We start from the raw sequence: 26,219 nt of genomic DNA on the forward strand, positions 1-26,219 counted from the left end.
AAAAAAAAAAAAAAAAGTTCAATAAAATAAATAAAAATAAATAGTTCTTCAGTAGGTCATTGATGTTTTGCTTGGTATCACTTCCACCAAAAGCAGAATTAGCTTTTATTTAAAAACCTCCTCCACAGACCAAAACTGTTCCTCAGAAGGAATAGCTTAAGAGTGTCGTCTATTTTATTCACACAATCATGTAGCTTCTTCCCAAGTTGAACAGACATTGCCTTGTCAACACATTCCATAACTTTTGATTTCAGAATGTCACCATTTACTTTGTTATTTTCCATCTTTACAGATTTCCTTAATAGGATTAAATCTCCTCAAAGTCAAAATCTGATAAACACCACAGAACACCACTCTAACCAACTCTTTTTGCAAAAAAACTCACAATTTAGCACTAAAATAACAGTGAAACGCTCACTTCCCTCAAGACACTCCCAGTTGAACTCTGAATGACAGTTGTATTGAGAATAACCTGACTGACCAGAAAAAACTGTCTACTGCCTCTTTTGCCTGTCCAAAAGATGGCTGCCACAAATACATAGAGAAAAGAAAGAAATGGCCAAGCCAAGAAGGCCGCTGCATCATGTGATGCAATACGGTTGTCTCTAAGGGTCTAAAATACCCTTCTGCATTTCGAAATTGCTCTTTAGAAAATTAATTGAATCTTGGCAGATGGTCTAAACTGGATGTACTTGGAATCTACTCGATGATTTTTGATTGTCATTTTCCTTCAAAAAAGGTAATTTTATTAAAATGTGTTCATTTAAAAAAGGATAAGAATAAGCCTGTGTTAGAAATGAGCGCTTGTTGCGCACAGGCTCTTGTAATTTGAGCTCACAAAGGTCGCTGGCACTCCGGCACAGGGAGGCGCGTCCGTTACCTACTTGCACCTCTCAGTGAACGGACCGCATATACATACAGAAGTCAGACAGCGTCCTTGCGCTTTCAAAAGATAAGGTTCTCTGAAAAGCTTTTTATGAAATTGGTTTTGTTTTTAAATCAAATATGCTACTATTAATTTAATGTTAAGATTTTTTAAAGTAGAAAAACAACTAGAGAGTAAGGAAAGAGTTTACTTGTCCTTTTCCCTGGGTAATATGCGAATGAACAATGTGGACAAGTCCTTTAGCTGGTTTAGGTTTGTGGTTCTTGACCTAAACTCTTGTTTGCCGCGTCCAGCGGGATCCGTACAAAGAGCGTAGGTCTTATTGATTCATTTACCACGACAAATGGTCGGAACTGGGTAAAGCTTGTTCGTATGGATACATGAGGCGAAGCCCTCATTGAGTCAAAGTACTCCACTTTAAGGATCTGTAAGTTATAATGTCCCACTACACTCACAGCACACTTTAGGGTGTGTGCTGATACTTGCACCACTGTGGCATTTCTTTTTTCGACACCCACTCTGTTCCTGACAAAAGCCTCTTTAACAAACCAAAAGGCTGAAACTAGTAGACCTAAAACCAAAAGGGATACAGAGGTACTTTTTAAACCTCACGTTAATCCTGATGATGTTTTTACCCATGTCCTAGGACCCTTCAATTAAAACTTTTATAAAGGCTACTCCTAGAGACATTTTTAACATATAGTTGCACTTCACATAGCACTTCACTTTTGTCACATTAACAACCTGCTCCGCTGTAACTCAGGCGTCGAAGCACAGCTGGATTGCATTAGGCGGTCCAGCTGGACCCCGATGATGAAGCATGCCACCTACTAGGTAGGTGGGTGAGAGGTTTCTAAAAACATCTCTGTGTTGTTTGTGCTCCTTTACACAAGAGTTTAGGTCGAGAACCACAAACCTAAACCAGCTAAAGGACTTGTCCACATTGTTCATTGGCAAGATTTTTTAACGACCATCTGCACTGTACTGGAAGATTTTATCCTAAAATGTAGCAAATGTTTTATTGTGTAGATGCAATTTGAAGGTTTTATGATATATGCTATGGAAAAAAGCTATTTGAACTGAACTGAACTGAAAGGCAAGGGCGCTCACCACCTCAGCAAAACGCGGTAAAACAATAAAGCCAAAGTAGAAATTAAAATACGGCGTGAACGCTGTAATTAAATTCTTTTAAAACAGATCTCAGAAATTGAGCGCGTTCGTTAAAAAAACGTTGTGCTCGTGAAAGTAGTTAAGTTTTTTAGAAAGGGAAAGAACCCGATTTTGTGAGGAAAGAGACAACGGGAAGCAATAAACATCGCCTAATAGAGAAATAAACACCTAGCAGTTTAGGAACATCGAATAAAATAAAGATGAATTAAAATGACGAAAATAGATATTAATTAAGTCAAGATATTAATCAAAATGAAAAACGTGCCATTTAAAACAATTTAAACCAAATCCTTTCAAACAGATTAAGCAGCAACAAAGAATGAATATGGCTGCCTCTCACAGGATTTTGTGGACTTTGGAGTGTTAAAGTAAAGTTCTAAATCTTTACATTGTTTGGTGTTGCTGCTGTGAGTTAGCAATTAAAGGAATATGCATAATATTGGCCTCCGTGTCTTGCCATAAAATTGATACTATTGAGCCTATGGCAGATGGATTAGCCTTCTCTCAGATGTTCTTTATCTTACAACATTACTCAATGATTTCAGTGCACATATCAACTGAAGTTTTTCTATCATGTTCTTCAGTTTTTGCATAAAAAAAGAAAAGTCTAGCTTTTGAGCTTCAAGCAGTGGTAGCAGTTCACTGTATGATAGCAGTGGGCAGTGCCCTTGGAGATAAACTGAGGCTCCGGACTGGTTCTCTTGAAGACTGCAAGAACACAGTCTCCTCATACACAACCAGCTCCTTACTTATTGATCTTTCAGGGGTGCAGTGGGCTGACTGGGTGTACAGTTAGTGATAGGGGTTCCTGTGAAAATGTGTGTTTGGGTTCATGATTTCAAGTGGTTCATACAATACATATCTTCTTGTGCCAAGTTATCGCTGACGATTAAGGAGAAAAACCACCAAGCTAGATGTCTTCTTGCTATTAAATGAGAGTGGAAAATAAAAGTGGAACCAACTAACTGTAATAGGGGACGACGTACAGGCTACAGGCAAGTAAGTGGCTTCTACTGGTTTAGAGACTCCAGTTTCAAACAAGCATTGGCAAAGCCAATAGGTCTAGCCTATGGGTGAGCTATTGTATTTGGCAATCGGTGGTGGTGGTGGTGAATGGAAAGGCGGTGGTGGTGGTGAATGGAAAGGCGGTGGAGGTGGTGAATAGGAGGACGGGTTAATTAATAAGTGTTTGCGTGCTTAATGGAACATCCCCAAAACAATATATTTCCATTGCAGTGCTAGGATGCAAAAATCATTTTCAGAAGCGACGAATACAACCTATAACCTGCTAACAGTCCGCACAGGCATGTATTTAGGCATGCACACACGTGAAACATGTAACATCTTTAAGATTGAAAACAAGCAGAGCAGCAAGACACTGCTAGGACGTCAAAATTATTTTCAGAAGCAACGCATATAACCTATTTCCTGCTAACAGTATGCACAGGCGTGCATTTAGGCAAGTGCACACGTGAACCAATGGTACACTTTCAAAACATGTAACATTTTACATTTTAAAAAAAACGAACAGGTACAAGTGAAAAATTGCCAAAGCTGATGCAGTACAACGTCAAATGAGATAGTCAAAAGGAAATATGCGCACTCGTGGAAATAGCCTCTCACATTTGATCTCAATCTTCAAATGAACAGCAAATGTGACGAGATAAGACCAAGATAAACAGCTCTGTGAACAGAAAAGCTTGTAGCTCCTGAAAACACAAACGCTTGTGTGAAGTGCTCTTTGTGAATTAAAGAAAAGGGTTCCTGAGGCAGTAACTAAAATAAGACAAGTGGAAGGCTACAAGTAACGGGGAACAGCTCTGTGGGAGTGAACAAACAACAAAAAGAAGGGACAAACCGTTGGAAGCAAGGATTTTTAAAGGACACTGAAAGAAACAAATGAACAGCAATAGCCCACAAAGTATATACGTCTGGAAGCGACAGCGCAAGTACTGTCTAGGCACAACCTGAAAAAGGCATAGATGGAAAATGAACATCACACGCTCTGGGATTCAGCTGGAGGGCTGATATATTTCTCACAGAAGCATTTATCTTCTTTTGATCATTTACATTCAAACCGTAATGTTTTATGAATTGATTTTCAGACAATGGAGGGTCACAGCTATGAACTTAAGCCGCACTGTTCATTGAATTTTATTGTGATTTTTGTATACGCTGTACTGTATAACTTCACAGGTTTCCTGCCACCAAGTTTACACTCAACATAAAGCTGTTTTCTTATCAGTAGGAACATTCATACACTATTATCATACGTAATGATTATTTGTTCCACATTTGTACTTGCATTATCACAGTACGTTAATGATTACACATGCCACCTAAATCGACAATTGCAAAGAAATGTTGTTGTCATTATTGAACACATGTTGTAGGAGACTAGTTTCTTTTATAGCCCATTCAACTTGCATAACATTGCAGCTAGCTCTGAATAATTAATTGAAGGGCAAGTTTATAGCGAACCTAAAACACTTTTGCATGCTATCTTAGTGCCTGCCTCCGAGTCTTCAAGGCAGATTTATTGATTATTGAAATAATAATAAGCAACTCCTGTTTAATATTTTATGATTGAGAGGCACTATCTTTGTTTTGGGAGTTGTCTGACTTTTTTGATTTGTTTTGACAAACTTATTTTGCTATTTTCACAATTCTGCATACAAAAGTGCCAGTTTTGGGGCCAAAGGACTACAACAGTTGATGCTGAAGGGTACACCTGTACAACAATGAGGTTGATTCTTACGGATACACATGTATACCGTTGGGGTTGATGCTTAAGGGTACACCTGTATATTGCTGATATTGATGCTTAAGTGTACACCTGTATACTGCTAAGGTTGATGCTTAAAGGTACACCTGTATACCGCCGAGGTTGATGCTTAAGGGAATACCTGTTAATCAAATAGGATGACGCGTAAGGGTACTGTGTACACAGCTGGGGCTGATGCTTAAGGTTTCTCTGGTATACCGCTAAGGTTGATAGTTAAGTGAACGCCTCTATACTGCTGAGGGGTACAGCTGTATACCGTCGAGGTTGATTCTTAAGCGTATACCTGTAGAGGAAAGAAGGAATAAAGTTTATTGCACTGAAGTCATTCCATAAAACAATGATTTAAATGAAATGTTACAAAATTATTAAGACTAATTGTGATCACTTTCAGAACTAACATAGCAGACCTCTCTTTAAAAACAGTAACATCACAAAATGGCTCGCTTTAAAAAGAAATAAAAAGTGGAGCAGTTTCAGTAACCCTACCTAAACAAGCATTTACAATGCAATGGTCTCGGCATTATTAAAGGTAGAGCTATTGGCATTGCATATGACTTTTTTTTTTAAATCATAAATAAATGGCATTGTCATTTACATTGCCAATAGCTTAATCGTTAAATAAATGGCATTGTCATTTACAATGCCAGTAGCTTAATCGCTCGCAAATGCATGACCGATTGCATTTACACCCACACAGAGCGACCCATACAAAGCCACACACACAGAGTCACCCACACAGAGCCACACACACACAGAGCCACACACACACAGAGCCACACACACACACACACAGCCCCCCCACACACAGAGCCCCACACACACACAGAGCCCTACACACACAGAGCCCCACATACACACCCAGAGCCACATACACACCCAGAGCCACATACACACCCAGAGCCACATACACACCCAGAGCCACATATACACACAGAGCCACATACACACACAGAGCCACATACACACACAGGAGAGCAAGCACAGCGAGGGGCAGGGAAGCAAGCACAGCAAGGGGGCAGGGAAGCAAGCACAGCAAGGGGGCAGGGAAGCAAGCACAGCAAGGGGGCAGGGGAGCAAGCACAGCAAGGGGGCAGGGGAGCAAGCACCGCCAGGGGGCAGGGGAGCAAGCACAGCCAAGGGGCAGGGAAGCAAGCACAGCCAAGGGGCAGGGAAGCAAGCGCAGCGAGGGGGCTGGGAAGCAAGCACAGCGAGTGTGCAGGGAAGCAAGCACAGCGATGGGGCAGGGGAACCAGGGGGCAGGAGAGCAAGCACAGCCAGGGAGCAGGGGAGCAAGCACAGCCAGGGGGCAGGGGAGCAAGCACAGCTAGGGGGCAGGGGAGCAAGCACAGCCAGGGAGCAGGGAAGCAAGCACATCCAGGGGGCAGGGAAGCAAGCACAGCCAGGGGCAGGGAAGCAAGCATAGCCAGGGGGCAGGGAAGCAAGCACAGCCAGGGGAGCAAGCACAGCAAGGGGGCAGGGAAGCAAGCATAGCCAGGGGGCAGGGAAGCAAGCACAGCCTGACAGCTTACAGCACAACAAAACAAAGCAACAAATCCACGTTAAGCCTCCCACTTTCCTCTGCTCTGCTTCAGCTGTTTCCTCCTCATTCATTACACCCCATTGTGATGCGCATTATTACCGTATTAACAATGCACAAGAACAAGCGCAAACCCCTGTGACAGCACGCTTCCTCCCACTGTGCAGTGGACGCTCAAGAAGGCAGTGGCGTAGCAAGTGAGAAGTAACCCAGCCCAACCCTCCATCCACTGGGTTGATAGTAAAATCCCAGCCACTAATAGGGAGTAAAGTGTGCCCACGGTCAGCTTGGTTCTGGTGCCACTGCACCCGCCGCACCATTGAAAGCTACACCCTTTGCAAACAGTTGTAACGTCGGTCCTTCAGAGGAGTTTGTTTCGCTGCCCCACACACGAGAGAACCTGTCATGCCCCCATTAGTAATTACCGGTGTTACTGGATAGGAGTGAATACAAAGTTGTACTTACAGGCACGCCTCGGGTTCCTCTCGCCAGACCCAGGAGTTGACATGGCTGCGATGAGTGAAGGATTGGCCCGGACCTCCTGTCACACCCTCCGCTACACAGCAGCCCGGAAGCCGTACATCTTCTGCACTGTGAAACTGTGGGAAGACGGCGAGCCACAGGCGGCCCCGGAGACTCCCGGCTCAGCCTCAAGCCCCCCGCTTACACTGCCTCCACGCAGGCGCGCGCACAGACCAGGCTCGAGACACTCTCTCCTGCAGCTGCAAGAGCAATGCCAAGATTCCAGACACACTAGGGTGCGTGCACTGGGAGCATACCACGCTCGGTCCGAAGACAGGGGTGCCACGGTGTATTTTAAAAGATACTGAATTCTAGAACAAGTGTAAAATCAAACGGAAGCAGATAAGCTAGCAATAAACATTCAGGCTCAGAATGAAACAGACACTGCAGACGTGCAGTGCCTTAATATTACACATTTGAGAGGATTCGTCCATGTTCCTCAAAGCTGCGGGCCCGAGCTCCTTTCTCCCCTGCCAAAAACGTAATATTAATAACACGGAGGAAACCCGCTTTACCCTCCCTGGCAGTGTGGAAATGTGAAAGGTTAACAAACAATATGAAGCCTGTTCCTGCAGGGAAAGGGTTGTTAGCGTAAAGGGAAAACACTGAAAACAAGAAAAAAAATGGCGGCCCCAAACCTCTGAAATTTTCGGAATCGGGGGCGTGTTTTTTGCGGAGTGACGGATGACGTCACAGATAGAAAGAACGCAAAAAACACGCCCCCGAATCCTAAAAAGACGGGGCTTGAACCGAGTGACGCCCCTCTCCTCCAATGGCTGGCCTCCGTTTAGGAAGCCAGCCAATGGAGAAGAGGGGCGGGTTCAAGCCCCCTAACTAAAAAACATAAAATCTTCTGACTCTGCCCACTGCTACGCAGTGCGACGGTCCTCGACCTAAAAACAGAGTCAGACATGTGCAAAGGAGACAAATGGTATAAACATCCCTTTTGTCCTGAGCTAGAGTTTAAGACCTTTAGATTTCCTTATCAATCTGGCCATAAATAAAAAAATTAGCTTAAAGCAAAAACAATGCAAATAGTTGTGCTGCCCTTCAAGATTGGCATTGCCTCCTGGTATCTCCGGAAGCCATAGTTCAAATAGAGTGGGCATATTAATTTCCCTCAAAGCTTTGGGTATGCTGGGCAAAAGAATAATAAATGATGTATGGATTCATTTAAAGCTAACGAGCAATAGTGCATATGGATGAGTGAATAATGCGCCTGTTCCAACTCCATGTGGCAGTAAATGACCCCAGCTCCAGTGTATCATAGCGACATTCTAGATATAAGGATTTTGCTAGTTTGGGAGGTCAAGAAAGGTTTTATAAAATGGGAGGTCCTTGATAGACAAAATTTGATTGGTGAATACCTTTATAACATCGACGTTGATGCCTAAGGGTATACCTGTACACCACTGTGGTTGATGCTAAAGGGTACACGTGTAAATCACTTAGGTTGACGCATAAGGGTAAAACATGTACACAGCTGTGGCCGATGCTTAAGGTTACTCCGGTGCACTGCTAAGATGGATGGATGGCTAAGTGTACACCTGTATACGGCTGAGGTTAATAAGGTTAATGAAATTGATGCTTAAGGATTCACTTGTGCTGTGCTGAAGATTCAATGTCTTTAATTACAAAAACTGATTAAAACTGCTTTATTTCTGTACTTTTTGGATACTGCTCACCTTTTTAGTGGGTACAGTATGGCTCCCACAGTGTATATATAGTGTTTATTAAACGTTCCTGTGTTAGGTCTTACTTAAAATACTTCACTACAGGTTTGCCTCGGAGCAAACAACTGCATGATAGCAATCATGGCTACCAATGAAAGTGGCCTAGTGGCCATGCAAGCTAGTGTTCAGTAGTTGAGTCACCCTTCAAAGGATTGAAGCTGATGACCCAGCAGATCTTCCACAGGGGTAACCCATCACTGTGCCACATATAGAAAATATGATATGACTCATTCAGGGACTGAAAATGTGAATCAAGTACAAAAGCAATGCTTAGGTCCTGACTATGTTTCTCTTGTTTTCCAAACGATTTCAGAGTGAACAAATATTTTAAAACATAGGATTGCACGTTTAAACAATAACAAAGTAAGGTGAACCCACAACACTAGAGTAATCAGCTCACAGTTCAATGCTGGAAAAGTATAACTGAGCACTCCCTGTTCCGAAGTGGAACATAGTTCAACTCTTGGCTTTACCGGACCTCGTTTCTCCATGTGTGGTCTCTGCAAAGAAATGACGAGATATGCAACTGACACCAAAGCTTATTCAGTTACTGTGCAAACCCAATAGCCTCCTTTGAATGCAAGACTCCTGGTGGGCTGGGAGGTCTAGCAGCCAAGGGGTTAAAAAAACGCACTCAACAACTGACATGTTTCAAGATATTTACCTTAGGTGGTGTTTCTAATAAGAGTGAAGCACACAAACAGAAACATGAATGCACCCGAGAAGTTACAGACCAATGCATGAAAGGCGCCAGGCTCAAAGGTCAATAATAATAATTAATGCAACAGATGCAAAGTACCACCGATTGCCATAACAAAAAGACCCACAAAAACAAATTGAAAAAGGGCTTTATTGCTAGGTTTTAATTGGGAAGCCAGTTGTGTTCCCATTTGCATGGCCACATTTTGAATACATCCAGTATAAAGGTGAACATGTAGAGTCCCATCGCATTTAAACTACAGATTTAAATCATTTAAAGTGAGAAGGCATACCTGTGAACCACAGCCTTTTCCACGCCTTCTACATATGCTGTACTATCAGTTCTGCAGTTCACAGTCCTGATGACATTTGGTGATGTAATGTACAATTTTCAAAGTAGCACACACAGATTGCCAATAGTGAGTGTCGTGATTTTTATCTCACCTGGTAATCACCAGGAGGAATAAAAATTAAATCTCAGTTAAATTTCTCCAGGACACTCCCGCTGAAATTTTAAGACTGACTTTTCATAGGGCACTCTTTAGTGTCCTTTCCAAATTACAAACATTACAAGCCAAGTTTGGAATACAAAAAAGTCTACGTTTTGTTGACTTATTTAGGCAAAACTATAAGAATCACTACAAATGTAGTCAGACATAGTTCATATTTAATACTGACTTTTTTAAACACATTAGGGTGCATTTTTACTTAAATGCTCTGGAGGTTATTTAGTGTTTAACAAACAGGGTACTCCTCCACAAATGTGTCGGAGTACCCTGTTTGCCAAACGGACACACTGTCAGGTGATCAGTTATGTAGCCGCTGGCAAAGCTACCACTGATGGTCTTATTGACATGGGGCCTGCTGTACGTAACCAGGCGTTCTGCCGTACTTGGGGCAGATGTTCTGAGATACTTTTCTTTCCTTTCAGGACTCCCAGGAAAAGGCTTGGGGTCCTGAACAGGAATAAAGAAAATGTGACCCTCGAACTCTGGGAGAAAACTTGCATTGTGTCAGGGTCATTAAATTAGTTGTTTACTTTTAACTTTGGGAGTTTGTCTTTGAAATACAAAAAACGTTTGTTGAGTGGCCGCATAAAATTTGCAGTCGCTCAGCAAATTTTTAGTGCCTTCAGAGAGGCCACCGTGGCAGCTGCTCTTCTGATGGCATTAAGATCTCCACCAGACAGACAGAGATCCTAAATAGGGTGGCTGTAGTCCACCATGGCAGGGGAGTTTATGCCTGTGTTGCCCAGACGGAATGAAGTAAAGCCAGTCATAATAAAAATAACCTCCTCTGTACTTTAAAGCAGTTGAGGCACTCAAATTATTTAGTACATAGTTTGCATCACAAATTACATTCCCCACTTTAAAAAAAAAAGTCCTTGTGCAAATTGCACATCCCTGGTTTGTGAAAGGGAACCGTATACCAGGCCCTTAGTGAAGATATTTTGTCCGTAAAAACTCCTTGAGAACAACAATTAACATGATTCAAGATTTTTAGTTAAGGGTGAAGCATAGTAATAACAAAACAAATAAAACTGAGAAGTTACAGACCAATATGCATGGAAGAGGACAGGCTCGCATTTGAATTAAGATGATGTGAAAGCAACAGTTAAAAAGTCTGACTATATAACTAACAAAAACACACACACTCAGACACAGACACACACACACACACCCAACACACAGACACAGACACACACACAGACATACACGAATATCAAGTGCTTTAATTCTAGGCTTCAATTGGTAAGCCTTTTGTGTTCTCATTTCCATAGACACATTATTTATACAAACGTCCAGTCGACACGTAATAAAAACTACAGTTGTAACATATTTTAATTGAGAAGTCCTGCCTCTTGATATTTGCAACCCATGAATCACTGTCTGTTCCACATCCTCTACATCTGCTGCACTATCAGTTCTGCAGTTCATAGTTCCAATGGCATTAGGTGATGTAGAATGTGTCAAGTAATACACACTAAGCACTTGCTTCCCACTAGATAATACCAAGACTCTCACAAGTGGCCCAATGATTCTATCCTTTTGCAGGGATCATAATTATGAGCGTTGTAATTTTTATCACACACAGTAATTACCAGGTGGAATAAAATTGGCATCCCTCTTAAATTTCGGCAGATCACTCCTGCTGGAATTTAAAGGAATAAAAATGCCCATTTAATACTGAGGCGTTCCAATTTTGATGCAGGATGCCGAAAAATTTACAGGATGAAACTTGTAACAGAGGGATAATTATTGCACATCGCAATTACTGAGCAGGATAACGTTTTCACCCTTCAATTTTCAGCAGGTCAAACCTGTTGGAATTAAAAAGAGGACAAATGTCCAGTAAATACTGGTACATGCAGTTTCTTGTTCTTATCACATCAATATCTGCATCTCACTTATAACATGACAATTATTCCACTCAACATAATCCGAACACATAGGTGTTGGATTTTGTCAGGAGCAATTATTATCACATTATTACTCAGCTAGTCTTACAACAAACCCTTTTGAAGTTAATGGCTGATGAATTGGAAAAATAGCACTTGTTATTGCATCTCTGTAATCAATGACGAGCCTTTATGCCAATTTATTCGAGCTAAATGTGGAACAGTTTCAGTGAAAATGTGGCTTCCTCCATCTTCCGTTGTTCTGGGGGCGTATTACAAAAGGTGCCACGGGGCGCAACAAGCGTGTGTGCCCGCTTCGCATGCCCCTGGGCACGCTGGTATTACAGAAGGGGCTGTAGACAATATCTGCGGTCCCTTCTGTAATACTAAAAGTTCTGGTGCACATGCAGCCCCAGCGCTTTCTCAAGAAGGCATATCTTTAATTGCATGCGGGCATAAAATTCCTTTGCCTCTGCACCTGCACCGGATTAAAGACATGGGAGCAGAGGCAAAGAAGCTGTCAGGAGGCGCACTGACAGTGCGCCCCCTGATGGCAGCCCTCAGGGGGGGGGAAAAGCGGTCCTATGGACCTCCCCTCAGACATCCCTTTGTAGGCAGGCAGTCATTCACTGCACCCACCTACATGGGGTTAAAGTACAGGCGGAGTGCAGCCTGCAGAGAGAAATGTGGCGCAGCTTTTAAACAGCTGCTCCGTATTTCTCTTGAATGCGCTGCCCTGGAGGGCCCGCCAAGTACACAGCTGCACTGAGAACAGCACATTCTACATGATAGGGTATATTTTTCCTGTTAGCACTCAGTGCACCTGCTTAAAGGAGCGCTGTGGCGCAAACAGGAACAATGCACTCTAACTATAATAGGGCCCTGGTGTCTTTGATTCTGTGGTAAAAATGCCTACTTAAGGACTGTAAGGTGGGTGTGTATAATTGGGAATGTTTATTTTGTCCTCAAATACTGCTGTCTGTATTGAGATAGACATTCACACAAATGAAATAATCCCTGATACAAGAGGTAAAAAATTCAAAACTCGTCACAAATAAATCCTTTTTAAGACTCATTCTTAATATGACATTTTTGAGTGTCTTTTTCAAATCACAGACATAACAAGCCAAATTTGGAATGGAAAACGGTGTATAGTTTTGTTTACCTATAAAGACAAACCTTAACAATCAAACCTTAACCACAGCAATCAGACATAATCCATACTTCATGCTGCCACTTTTATTTTAAAACACAATACGTTGCATTTTTTACTCAAAGACTCTGAGGGTTATATAGAGTTTAGCGGACAGTGTACTTCTCCACAAATGTGGCAGAGCACGCGGTCAGTCAAACTGATGGTCTACCAACTCTATTTAGCGTCGGACGATCAGCCCTGATGCTGCTGGCAGAGCCACCAATGGTTCTGCCGGTGGAAAGCTCAAGATTGACAGCCCCACGAGGTACGTTTCGTTCCTGTTCAGCACTGCCAAGAAAAGTCTGGTTGTCCTGAACAGAAAAAAATAACCATTAAACCCTGGAAGAAAACTCGCTCAACAGTAGTTATTTATCTGAAACTAAATCTGAAAAACAAAAAAAATGTGTTGAGTGGCCGCATGGAAAATGGCAGCCACTCAGTAAACTCTCAGTGTCTTCAAAAGAGATACCGCGGAGATGGCTCCTCGGATGCCATAGAGATCTCTGACATAAAAGCAGAGATCACTCAATATGGTGGGATGCAGTCAACCAGGGCAGCAGCGCACATGTCTCTGCTGCCCCGGTGGAATAGTATAGCGAAACAAAGATGCACTCAAATTAATTTAATGACCTCTTGATTACTGGCCTTCCTTACATGACCGCCACTCCTTTGATAAGTCAGAGCTGGAGGATTTAGCACTGGTTTTCTATATATCGAGGTTTTGATCACTCGCACAAAGACTTAACTTTTTCTCACCCATTCCATATTAGGATTGTATCTTCTGTCATTTGGAACTACCATATCCCAAATGAACATCCTCCTTAAGGCAGTATGGCTACAAACCACCAGATTTGCCCTAGGCACAGAAAGGTTTGTTATTAAAACCTGGGCAATCCACTCAGACAGAACATGCTAAGGCAGATGAAAAAAGCTAGCAGGGTTGATTAACTATTAATAATAAAAACAGCTGAGATCTTTAATTTTAGCATCGCCATGCTATATTGATTAGTGTGTGCTGAGCCCTCAGCTTTCGACAAATATAAAACGCACACATTTTATCACAATTGTTTTTCAAAAATGTCAGTAATTCTGAACTCTATTTTCACAAGTGATGTTGAATAATCCAGTATGATGTTTTAAAGAGCTGAAGGTTTTTTAAAGGATGCACATTTTCAAATTCCTGGCCGAAAGAAGTCCCTTTGTGCTTATGAGGCTAGGGTAAGCGAGTAACGAGAGGTTGCAAGGTCGATAATATTTGGTCAAAGACTGACTCCGGGTAAGAAAGGGCATTCTTGGGGCTCTTGGGTTCTTTCTCAGCGGCTCAGTCGTTCATGCCATCGGAAGGTCATGATAAGCTGCATATCTCCCAGTCACATGATGATAAATCTGTAGAGAAAAGTAAAATTAGAGATGTCAGTGTTGAACAAGACTTATAAACAAACTGTTCTATATCACAAACTCTTCTGCCACGGTCTTTCGAGGACGTCACATCAGAGTTGGACAGCACTGCAATTTATTACACAAGCATACATCCCTGCTTTGCCAGTAATTCAAAATTTGCGGAGAAAATTCATTGGATAATATGGCAGCTGGATGGGATTGCGTAATAGGACACGCTCTGTTTGTCACTGGATGAAAGAGACAGTGCAGCAGACGAACATCAAATAGCCTTAGGATTATGTAGTAAGTACTCTCGAAACTAAGGACGAGGAGAAAATAATGTAATTACATATACTGTGCTGCAGGATAGAGAAGGGAGAGGACACAGGAACATCTAAACCACCAGCAGAAGTAACTGTCAGAAGTCAAATCCAAGCATTCTGAATCTTCCATCCTAGCATTCCAAACGTATTACATCATGACATTCCTGCACTGGAATGCTAAGGGTTTAGGATTCCAATACCTGCTTAAGCCAGCTGAAATACTAAATATCTTCACTAATATACCACACATTATCAATACGAGGAGAATGACTTAAAATGATCTTTGGTATTGATACATGGGCCTAATATGTTTAAGTTTTTAAACAGGCAAATTACCACTATGTCCATGAACCTAAACTGCTCTGCGTCCTCGGCGTAGAGTCCTTACTGAATCCCGAAAAGTCCTTGGCTACAAACATGTTTCCAGATGTTGCTGTACAAGATACAACATGTCACATTTTGTACCTTTTGGCTGTCCAATGCCGATTTTCAAGGTCGTGTACAGCATCACAATCAAGATGTTATTACTCCGTTCTGAAAACAAGCAGTACACAAAGACTACGGAGAAAAGGTGCTACTTTGAGATTTAGCCAACAGACCAGATTAGTAGAAGTCTGGGACTCCTCAAAATACATAATAAACCGTGCAGTCTTCATAACAACGGTCTCTCCGAGTACGAGTAAGTTTTCACTCCTGTTTAACCCTTTATTGTTATAGTTCAATCGTATTGCATGACAGCAAGAAGATGACAAAGCCCCTTTCAGTGCTACAGATGTAGGGAAGAGAAGGGCATTACGAACGAGCCAGCCTTAATTCTCTGAATAAATTCTTAATTTTCTTTTGTGTTAGAAGTAGGAATAATGGTAAGTCTTTAAGGGAGATTTGTGAGCACAGCTCACATACTCTCAAGTGAGTCCTCTTTGAGAATTGCACCTGGGGTAAAATCTCCCCTTTATAGATAATTTCAGAACGCTTGTAATTCAAGATTAAAATACTTTAAAGTTGAGCTTTTTTCTTTTTAAGCTGGTCAAAACTACTGGTTCCCAGCCACCAGTGGATACTGGAAATGCTGCAGCAAAATTATCCACTCTGAGGAATAAAATGTGCGGCCAAGCCATTTAATAAAACTATAATCTGCGAGAAGTGAACTGATGCAGTCAAATCAGTCTTTGGGGTTAAACCTCTAATCCCCACATTTTACCAAGGGCATATTTCTTCTGAATAAATACCAGTGTGTTGATTCACGGTAGATTCAGGATTAAACAATCGTTGACAAAGCCAATGAGCCTGCCTTCAGTGTCCTAATTCACGCATTAGCTCATTAAAGCTAGACATATTGACACCGCCAATTTCTGTTTTGTTTGCTTGTAAAGCTTGTTATAGAGGTTGTGATAAAGGCAACGGTGGTAGTCAAAGTAGAAAAGTCACATACAGCCCCACACTCCTATCTATGGCCTCATAAATTATGCCATCTAAAACCAATGTAAAAACAACAGTTGATGGACAGAATGCAGAACACTGTCATACATTCACCCCAGTACAAAGATCTGGGCCAAATCCATCGTTTTTTTGCACTCCACACCACCCCAGTTCAGACATGACCATATGCAAATCAGCCTTGACCCTGTGCCTCATGGGAACAGTCCAGTCAGAACTGCCAAGCTATGTCTTCCCTGGACCGGAATCAAGCATCCTAGGACTGGTTTCTGGCTATCAGCCGTCTTCAGCCAGGATAGCTTAACTCCAGTGGTGTGGAGAGCACGGAACTCACGTCTGAGCATACCCGTCCTACTAGGGGTGACAAATGCAAAAACAATTGATGGACAGAATGCAGAACAATGTCATACATTCACCCCAGTACAACGATCTGGGCCTAAATAAATTGTGTTTTTGCACTCCACACCACCCCAGTTCAGACATGACCACATGCAAATCAGCCTTGACCCTGTGCCTCATGGGAACAGTCCAGCCCTAACTGCCAAGCCATGTCTTCCCTGGACCGGAATCAAGAATTCTAGGTCCGGTTTCAGGCTATCAGCCGTCTTCAGCAGGATAGCTTGACTCCAGTGGTGTGGAGAGCACGGGACTCGCGTCTGTGCATACCCGTCCCACTCAGGGTGACAAATGCAAAAACAACAGTTGATGGACAGAATGCAGAACAAGGTCATACATTCACCCCATGTGGGAAGGGTATGCCCAGATGTGGGTCCTGTGCTCACTAAGCCACTGGAGTCAAGCTATCCTGGCTGAAGACGGCCGATAGCCAGAAACCGGTCCTAGGATGCTTGATTCCGGTCCAGGGAAGACACAGCTTGGCAGTTCGGGCTGGACTGTTGCCACGAGGCACAGGGTCAAGACTGATTTGCATATGGCCATGTCTGAACTGGGGTGGCTTGGTGAGCAAAATAACGATGGTCTAAACCCAGATCTGTGACTGGGGGTGAATGTTTTGCCACTGTGCAACATTCCGTCCATCATCTTGTGTGTTTTGCTGTCCACCCTATGTGGGAAGGGTGTGCCCAGACGTGGGTCCTGTGCTCACTTAGCCACTGGAGTCAAGCTATCCTGGCTGAAGATGGCTGATAGCCAGAAATCGGTCCTAGGATGCTTCATTCCGGTCCAGGGAAGACACAGCTTGGCAGTTCGGGCTGGACTGTTCCAATGAGGCACGAGGTCTAGACTGATTTGCATATGGCCATGTCTGTACTGGGGAGGCTTGGAGAGCAAAATAACGATGGATTAACCCCAGATATGTGACTGGGGGTGAATGTTTTGCCATTGTGCAACATTCCGTCCATCATCTTGTGTGTTTTGCTGTTCACCCTATGTGGGAAGGGTGTGCCCAGACGTGGGTCCCGTGCTCACTAAGCCACTGGAGTCAAGCTATCCTGGCTAAAGACGGCTGATAGCCAGAAACCGGTCCTAGGATGCTTGATTCCGGTCTAGGGACAACACGGCTTGGCAGTTCGGGCTGGACTGTTCCCATGAGGCTCAAGGTCAAGACTGATTTGCATATGGCCATGTCTGAACTGGGGTGGCTTGGTGAGCAAAATAACGATGGATTAAACCCAGATCTGTGACTGGGGGTGAATGTTTTACCATTCCGTCCATCATCTTGTGTGTTTTGCTGATCTAAAACCAATGTGGCAGATTGTTTGGATCCTTTATTTTATAAACTAGACTGCTTCATGAGCTTGCTGTAAAATCCCCTCACCTCTCGCATGATCTGTGAGCGACCACCTTGGGTGGAGAAACATGTCCATAAAAACTATTGGAAGTCAACTTCTAGCACATAATACTCTGGCACAGCATGTGCACATCTCTATCTCAGAATCCTCACATGACACAAGTTCTGTTTTTGCTTGCAGCAATGGAAATTAAACAAAGCGGATTCTTACGTAGAAATACTGTCCCTTGGAGTTCTTACATAAGGGGACCTCACCCCAACTCTCATGCTCGCTCCAGGCGAGTGGAGACTGCTTGCCTATGACTTTTCTGACCTAGGGAACTTTTCTGGAGTCCAGACAGAATAGCACCCATACAGTGAGGGGTCACAATGGAACCTGGCAGCCCTCAACATGAACAGAAATATCTCAGGGCCATCGCTTCCTGCAACATGACTGCACTCTCAGCTGAAGCTAAGCCTAGCCAGGTGCAGACTACGGGTGGGACATGCACCCGAAATAGGATGATGTTGGTGTGAAGTATTTAGAGTGTCTGGCTGTTAGACCTGTCTGGCTTTTTGCGTAGTCCCTCCAATTTATTATTTATTTTGTCCCCTTTTTGCCCCTCATACCTTTATTAATTTTTGTGTCCACTAGCTTTTTCAAGGTGTTGGTCTAGGGGATAGGTGCTTTTTCACCCTCATAGTCTTTCACCTCAGGCCTAGAGGCCTTTCCTGACAGGAATATAGTTGGAGTCACAAAATGGTGGCTACCAACTATCCCAACTGACAAACCTAGAACCTGTCCCATATAGTAGAATAGGGCATTCCAGAACCTTCTGGTCCCTTCTGGACCTCTGAGGGTCAGCCTATAAAAGGCGGAATGCTGGTCAGCCATTTTGTCTTACTGGAGAGAGTCAGCTGGAGGACAGGCTGTAGCTGAAGGTGGGGGTAGGATAGTCAGAGGGTTGACCTATTGATTCACCACCCTTCCTCCCTTGGGTTACCTGACCTGACCCTGCTGATTTGGATGGCTGGAGACCCTGGGCGCCTGACCAACCCCTAGTCTAGAAATACAGGGGTGTGAAAAGGAGAAGGAGACTGCAGTGCTGCGGAGCGCAGTAATCTGCCCAGTAGAGAGACTTTTATTGAGCAGTGCTTAGAAGAAGAAGGGTTAATCTTTGTGGCCCCCTCGTGCAGTTGTCAACTGAATCCTGCCCCTGGTTGCCGTGACTTTCCCCTGGTAACAGAATCCCCCAGAGTTTCATCACTTATTCGCTGTGGCTGAATCCGACTGTGGAGAGGAGCCAACCTTAGGAGGGGCGGAAGCAGAGTGAAACTGAGCAGGTCTACCCCCGAGCCAGCGCCTGGTGAGCAGCGCAGGATCAGCGCTGTGGTCGCTGGTATTGTGAGGAGGGGAGTGAGGTAGCGAGGCAGCCGCTTATTGCAGGAGCAGCCCTGTATGTTTTTCCCCGGTCCCGGAGTTAGAGGGGAGGCGCCGACAGGAGAGCGCGATCTCTGCTGAGGAGACACTGTACCCCTGCGCATGACCGGTGGAGCCGACAGGCTCTGAGAGGAGGAGCCGGCCGGAAACGAGGGCGCGGTAAAGAGCGGCTCCTGTCAGCGGAGGCGCGCCCTGCCTGCGCCAGCCCGGAGAGCGAGTGGCTGAGCAGGCGGCAAATCTTCAATCGTCCCTTGGACAAAGGGGGACTTGGCATCACCGCTTTTCCCCGCGCCAGCACTGAGTTGAGCAGCTGGCTGGGCGGGAAGTAGCGGACTCGACAGCTGCCGGCTGGGACTTCCAGGGAGCCGTCTGTCAGCCTGGTTACCTGGAGACTTGGGCAATACAGCCCCCTCAAGACAGTAAGGAGTGAGGGGGTGAAGGGGAAAACTGAGCACTCCCAGGGATCAATCACTTTATGAGTAAAGAGGAGTGGGGTTCAAGAAAAGGTCTTTCCCTTCTGAGGGAAGTTAGTTCTAGTACCCATAAAAAGTGCCCTGGCTCACTGTTCGTTTTCTCTTCCACTGTATTTCTTGAGGTGAGGAGTAACTTGTCGGCGCAAACCTAAATAATTGCCAGTCCAGGGAAAAGAAGCCACTTAATCAGAACCTGAGAGTAGAAGCAACTGCCAATGTGGTGTTGAAAGTACCTATGGTTTAAGGGAAGTTATAAGATCCTCATAAAGCTTACTGGTGGAAACATAGAACTTGTGTATTTCCTACACTTCTCACTGGGTGTGCACTCTCTTTGTGATTAAAGGTACAGATAAGGGAGGTAAAGGTTTAAGCACTGCAGAGAAGTCAAAGCCAGTAAAGTTTGGAGTCTAATGTAATGTAATGTGCTGTTGATGCTGGGTGATGTTATGATTTAGCAACTTAAAAGTATTACTATTAATTTCAAGACAAACTGTAAAGTACTAAACTGTGATTTCTGAAAACAAGAGAGCAAATACTATTTTTATAAACATGCTCATATTTTTCCAAACAGTGGTGTAGTGTCATCTTTTTTTGTGTGTTATTGCGTAAATCTACTGCTGGGTGGTTTGCAACCTTCACACATGTGCCTCTAGTGAATGTGACTTACCCTAGGCCAGGCTACCCTAGGTGACCTGGCATCCCAGGTTCCAACAAGTTGGTGTCTAGCGGTGGGATCCTGACTGTGGTTGCAGCTACTCAGTAGTAATTGAACGTAATACACTAGCCTACACCAGGAGTTTTCTCCTAGCGGCCCTCCTAATTTTACTTTTGTTTTTCCAAATTTGTTCCTGGTGGTGGGTGGAGGTTATCCTCAGATCACGCTTCTTAGTTCTCTCCTGAGTGCTCATTTGATCCCATATTTGAAGAATGGAATTAAACCTTGAAGAGCTAGAGACCTACACTGTGACCCAACTTAAAGAGTGGTGTCAACGACAGGGGGTATTCTTCAAAAAAGGTGCCAAGAAAAGCGAGTTACAGACAAGCGTAAGGGCATGGGTGGAAGCTCATATAGAGGAGGAACGGGACACAGAAGAGAGTAATAGGGACACTGTCCTTGAGACCGCAATGCTGTACCAAGCTGAAGGGGGGAATCTGCTGACAGGTCCCAGGACACTTTCAAGGGAGGGCAGCAGCGTCTCAGTGAGGAGTTTTACTGCCGCCGAGCTGGAAGACAGGAGGGAAGAGAGGAGACTGAAATTGGAGTTAGCTAAATTAGAAATGGAGCGGGAGGACAGGAGGTTGGCCCACGAACGAACAATAAAGGAGCTAGACCTTCAAGCCTTAACATTAAGGTCTCCTAATCCAAACAATAGTGGCAGCGAAAACAAAGAAAACACCAGAGAACCCAGACCCTATCTACCCAAGGATGTTATTGCTAGTTACACCCCAGGTGATGACATTGCCAAATGGTTAGCCGCATATGAGGTCTCTTTAAGGGCTCATGGGATCTCAGAAAACCACTGGGGGGGGTGGGCTGTATAAGTATATGCCACCTGCTGGCAGGGATACCTTGTTGGCTCTGGAGCTGGACGAGCAAACCCACTACCCTACAATGAAAGTGGCGCTGGTGAAAAAGTTTGGACTTACCCCCGAAAAATACAGACAAAAATTTAGGGGAAGTCATAAACTGAGTACCCAGAATTGGGTGGATTTCTTAGATTACGCAAAGAAAGCCTTGGAGGGCTGGGTCAAGGGCAGTGAGGTGAAGGATTATGAGGGGTTGTATGATCTATTTTTGAAAGAGCACCTCCTCGAGAAATGTTTTCCCGAGCTGCGCCAACACCTGGTGGACAGCAAGCTGACCAATCCCCGGAAGCTTGCAGAGGAGGCGGACATCTGGGCAAGTACCCGGGTGTCCTCAAAGGGGACTGGAGGGGATTCCCAAAAGGCTGGACAGGGCGCCCCCCAGAAGAAGGAGGGGGGGAGAGAAAAAGAGGGAGTTCTCTAAAGGTCCCCAAAACAATTTCCAAGGAAAGGGAACAGGTTTCACCCCTAAGGCAAACCCGCCCAGAAACCCTAATCCTGGCCAAAGCCAGCAGCCAAGGGTTCTCCACTGTTTTGAGTGTGTTGGTGTTGGACATTATAAGGGAGATGTCAGATGCCCAAAGAGACCACCCCCTCCCACCAGAGGAAAACCACTGGGAGTAGCTAGTGTAGCGCTCGGGGAGGAGTTGCCCTTAGATAAGGGGGGTGAGTGGGCGGGTGTCACCTTAGTGTCCCTGGGAGAACGGGAGATGGTTCCTAAGATCCAGGTGCCCTCAAATACTGCAAAGTATGGGCAATGGGTAACCATCAATGGCCAGAGAGGGGAGGCTCTGAGAGATACAGGAGCCAGTATGACTATGGTGAGAAGTCAACTGGTATCTCCAGAGCAGGTGGTTCCCCATGTACTCCACCCCGCCGCGATGGCTGACGGCAGAATGGGCCACTATCCAGTGGCTGAGGTTCCCTTTGAGTGGGAGGGGGTTGCAGGTTCACTTCGAGTTGCCGTAAGCCCTGCCGTGCCAGTTGATTGTCTGCTGGGGAATGACATGGAGCACAACACTCGGAGAGAGGTGGAATACCGGACGCACTCTGCGATGCTGGGTACACCTGACTGGGCCTGTGTGAGCACACGGTCTGCGACTGCCCGGAGAGGGAGTACGCCTGGGTTGGAGCCTGGAACAATGGCCCAACCCGCTGCCAAAAAGGGACAGACCCGGAGACAGGAAGAGCCTGCTTCGGCTTCCACACCCCATGTGACAGATCGGCCACCTGCGGTGGTGGACCAGGAGTCCGTGGAGGGGGAAGTAGACTCTCTGGAGGATTTACCCATCCCTGCTGAGTGGCATGTGGAGGGAGGTCCTACTAGAGAGGAATTCTGTAAGGGGCAGAGGGAGTGCCCTACCCTTGAGGGACTGAGACGACAGGCTGAAGCCCAGGCAGCAGGTGATGTTACGGGACACTACCATATTTACTGGGAGGATGGACTCCTCTACAGTGAACCCAAGGTACCCTTACCTGGTTCATCAAGGGCCTTGGTAGTCCCGCAACAGTACCAAGCCTTTCTGCTGGAACTGGCTCATGCTATACCCTTGGAAAGGACACTTAGGACAGGACAAGACCTTTGCTCGGCTTGTCCTCCACTTTTACTGGCCTCAGATGAAAGTGGCGTCCAACACTTACTGTCGGACATGTGTATCCTGCCAGGCCAGTGGGAAAACAGGGGTGAAGCTGAAAGCTCCCCTGGAACCACTTCCAGTCGTTAGCACCCCCTTTGAAAGGGTGGGCATCGACATTGTAGGGCCTTTAGATCCACCAACAACAGCTGGTCACAGGTTCATCCTGGTTCTGGTGGATCATGCCACACGGTACCCAGAGGCAATTCCTCTGAGGACAGTCACTGCACCTGTAGTGGCTAGAGCCCTAATGGGGATCTTTACCCGAGTGGGATTTCCCAAAGAAGTTGTGTCTGACAGGCGGACCAACTTTATGTCAGCTTACATGCGGGCAATGTGGAAGGAGTGTGGAGTGACCTACCGGTTCACCACTCCTTATCACCCCCAGTCGAATGGACTGGTTGAGAGGTTCAACAAGACCTTGAAGGGCATGATCAGAAGTCTGCCCGAAAGCCTGCGGAGGAAATGGGACGTCCTCCTACCCTGTTTGCTATTCTCTTACAGGGAAGTGCCACAGAAGGGAGTGGTCTTCAGCCCCTTTGAACTTCTGTATGGGCACCCTGTACGCGGTCCTCTCAGCCTGGTGAAGGATGGTTGGGAGAAGTCTCCCAGGAAACCCCCCCAGGATGTGGTGAGCTACATGCTGGCCTTCAGGAGCCAAATGGCGAAGTTGTGGAAGCAAACTTCTGACAACTTGGAGGCCAGCCAGGCAGTCATGAAAGAGTGGTATGACCACAATGCTCCCCAGGTGGAATTGGAGCCTGGCCAGAAAGTGTGGGTGATGGTGCCTGGAGAGCTTAGTGCCCTTCAGGATTGCTGGACAGGCCCATTTGAAGTGTTGGAGAAGAAGGGTAAGGCCACATACCTGGTGGACCTTAAGACCCCTCGACAGTCCCTACGAGTGCTGCATGCCAACCGACTCAAACCCCACCATGAGAGGCCGGAGGTCATTTTAATGATGGTGACTGATGGGGAAGAGGAAGCGGAAAGCGAACCTCTCCCAGACTTGTTCTCGTCTCAAGAGAAGGATGGGTCAGTGGAGGGAGTGATTCTCTCTCCCACTCTAACTCCTGAGCAGCGGGAGGACTGCCGCCAGATACTGGAGCAGTACTCTACGTTGTTCTCCCTTGTCCCGGGAAGGACTCACCTGTGTACCCATGATGTGGACACAGGGGACAGCCCACCAGTGAAGTCAAAGACCTACCGGCTGTCCGACAAGGTGAAGGCTAGCATCCATGGAGAGGTTGCCAAGATGCTAGAGCTTGGAGTTATAGAACCTTCCAACAGCCCTTGGTCCAGTCCTGTGGTGCTAGTGCCAAAAGCCGCTCCACCAGGCACCACACCAGAACTGAGGTTCTGTGTGGATTACCGGGGACTGAACTCAGTTACAAAGACTGATGCTCATCCGATCCCTAGGGCGGATGAATTAATTGACCGGCTAGGAGCTGCCCAATATCTAAGTACCTTTGACCTCACTTCAGGGTACTGGCAGATCTCCTTGACAGATGGAGCAAAGGAAAGGTCAGCCTTCTCCACGCCTGAGGGACACTTCCAATTTTGTGTAATGCCCTTTGGGCTCAAAAATGCCCCTGCCACATTTCAGCGGCTGGTGAACCAGGTCCTCTCTGGAATGGAGAGTTTCTCTGCTGCTTACCTGGATGACATTGCTGTCTTCAGCAGCAGTTGGGAGGACCATTTGCAACACTTGCAAGCAGTTCTCCAGGCCCTGAAACAAGCTGGATTGACCATCAAGGCCAGCAAATGCCAGATTGGGCAGGGGTCGGTTGTGTACCTTGGACACTTGGTGGGTAGGGGGACAGTGCAGCCCCTGCAGGCAAAGATTGAGGCAATCATGGCCTGGGAACCCCCCAAGACACAGACTGAGGTCCGAGCTTTCCTGGGCCTCACAGGCTACTACCGTCGCGTTGTGAAGGGGTATGGCACTATTGTAGCGCCTCTCACAGAGCTCACCTTTAAGAAACAACCTCGACGGGTAGTTTGGACGAACGCTTGTCAGCAAGCTTTTGAGAAACTGAAGCAGGCAATGTGTGCGGCACCAGTCCTGAGGGCCCCAGACTTCTCCAAGGAGTTCATTGTCCAGACAGATGCATCAGAACATGGCATTGGGGCAGTGTTATCGCAACTAAATGAAGAGGGCCTGGATCAGCCTGTGGTCTTCTTATCCAGGAGACTGCTTCCCCGGGAACAGAAGTGGAGTGCAATTGAGAGGGAAGCTTTTGCGGTAGTGTGGGCTCTGAAGAAGCTGCGGCCATACCTCTTTGGCTCGCACTTCCTGGTTCAGACTGACCACCGACCCCTTCGTTGGCTGATGCAAATGAAGGGGGAGAATCCCAAGCTGTTGAGGTGGTCCATCTCCCTACAGGGAATGGACTTCCGGGTGGAACATCGGCCTGGAGTGGACCACGCCAATGCAGACGGTCTCACCAGGTATTTCCGCCTTAGTGATGAGGACTCCCAAGGGGTTGGGTAGTTCTCCCCACTTTCAGCTGGGGGGGACGCGTGTTAGACCTGTCTGGCTTTTTGCGTAGTCCCTCCAATTTATTATTTATTTTGTCCCCTTTTTGCCCCTCATACCTTTATTAATTTTTGTGTCCACTAGCTTTTTCAAGGTGTTGGTCTAGGGGATAGGTGCTTTTTCACCCTCATAGTCTTTCACCTCAGGCCTAGAGGCCTTTCCTGACAGGAATATAGTTGGAGTCACAAAATGGTGGCTACCAACTATCCCAACTGACAAACCTAGAACCTGTCCCATAGAGTAGAATAGGGCATTCGAGAACCTTCTGGTCCCTTCTGGACCTCTGAGGGTCAGCCTATAAAAGGCGGAATTCTGGTCAGCCATTTTGTCTTACTGGAGAGAGTCAGCTGGAGGACAGGCTGTAGCTGAAGGTGGGGGTAGGATAGTCAGAGGGTTGACCTATTGATTCACCACCCTTCCTCCCTTGGGTTACCTGACCTGACCCTGCTGATTTGGATGGCTGGAGACCCTGGGCGCCTGACCAACCCCTAGTCTAGAAATACAGGGGTGTGAAAAGGAGAAGGAGACTGCAGTGCTGCGGAGCGCAGTCCTCTGCCCAGTAGAGAGACTTTTATTGAGCAGTGCTTAGAAGAAGAAGGGTTAATCTTTGTGGCCCCCTCGTGCAGTTGTCAACTGAATCCTGCCCCTGGTTGCCGTGACTTTCCCCTAGTAACAGAATCCCCCAGAGTTTCATCACTTACTCGCTGTGGCTGAATCTGACTGTGGAGAGGAGCCAACCTTAGGAGGGGCGGAAGCA

General features: G+C 45.7%; 1 protein-coding gene across 5 annotated transcripts in view; it reads right to left on the reverse strand.

Moving 5' to 3' along the window:
* Positions 1 to 9,465: 9,465 nt before the first annotated feature.
* Positions 9,466 to 26,219, reverse strand: part of DERA (deoxyribose-phosphate aldolase) — a 357,107-nt gene continuing 340,353 nt past the window's right edge. For 2 of the 5 annotated variants that reach the window (XM_086920854.1, XM_086920843.1), the window contains exon 9: positions 9,466 to 14,311. In XM_086920854.1, the coding sequence (XP_086776980.1) occupies positions 14,255 to 14,311 (57 nt within the window). In that variant the 3' untranslated portion in view covers positions 9,466 to 14,254. The remainder of the gene's footprint in view (positions 14,312 to 26,219) is intronic. The other 3 variants (XR_015295847.1, XR_015295846.1, XR_015295849.1) reach the window with 3 other exon arrangements.

This window comes from Lissotriton vulgaris, chromosome 1_1 (genome assembly GCF_964263255.1).
Source record: "Lissotriton vulgaris chromosome 1_1, aLisVul1.2, whole genome shotgun sequence".
NCBI classification, from domain to species: Eukaryota; Metazoa; Chordata; class Amphibia; order Caudata; family Salamandridae; genus Lissotriton; species Lissotriton vulgaris.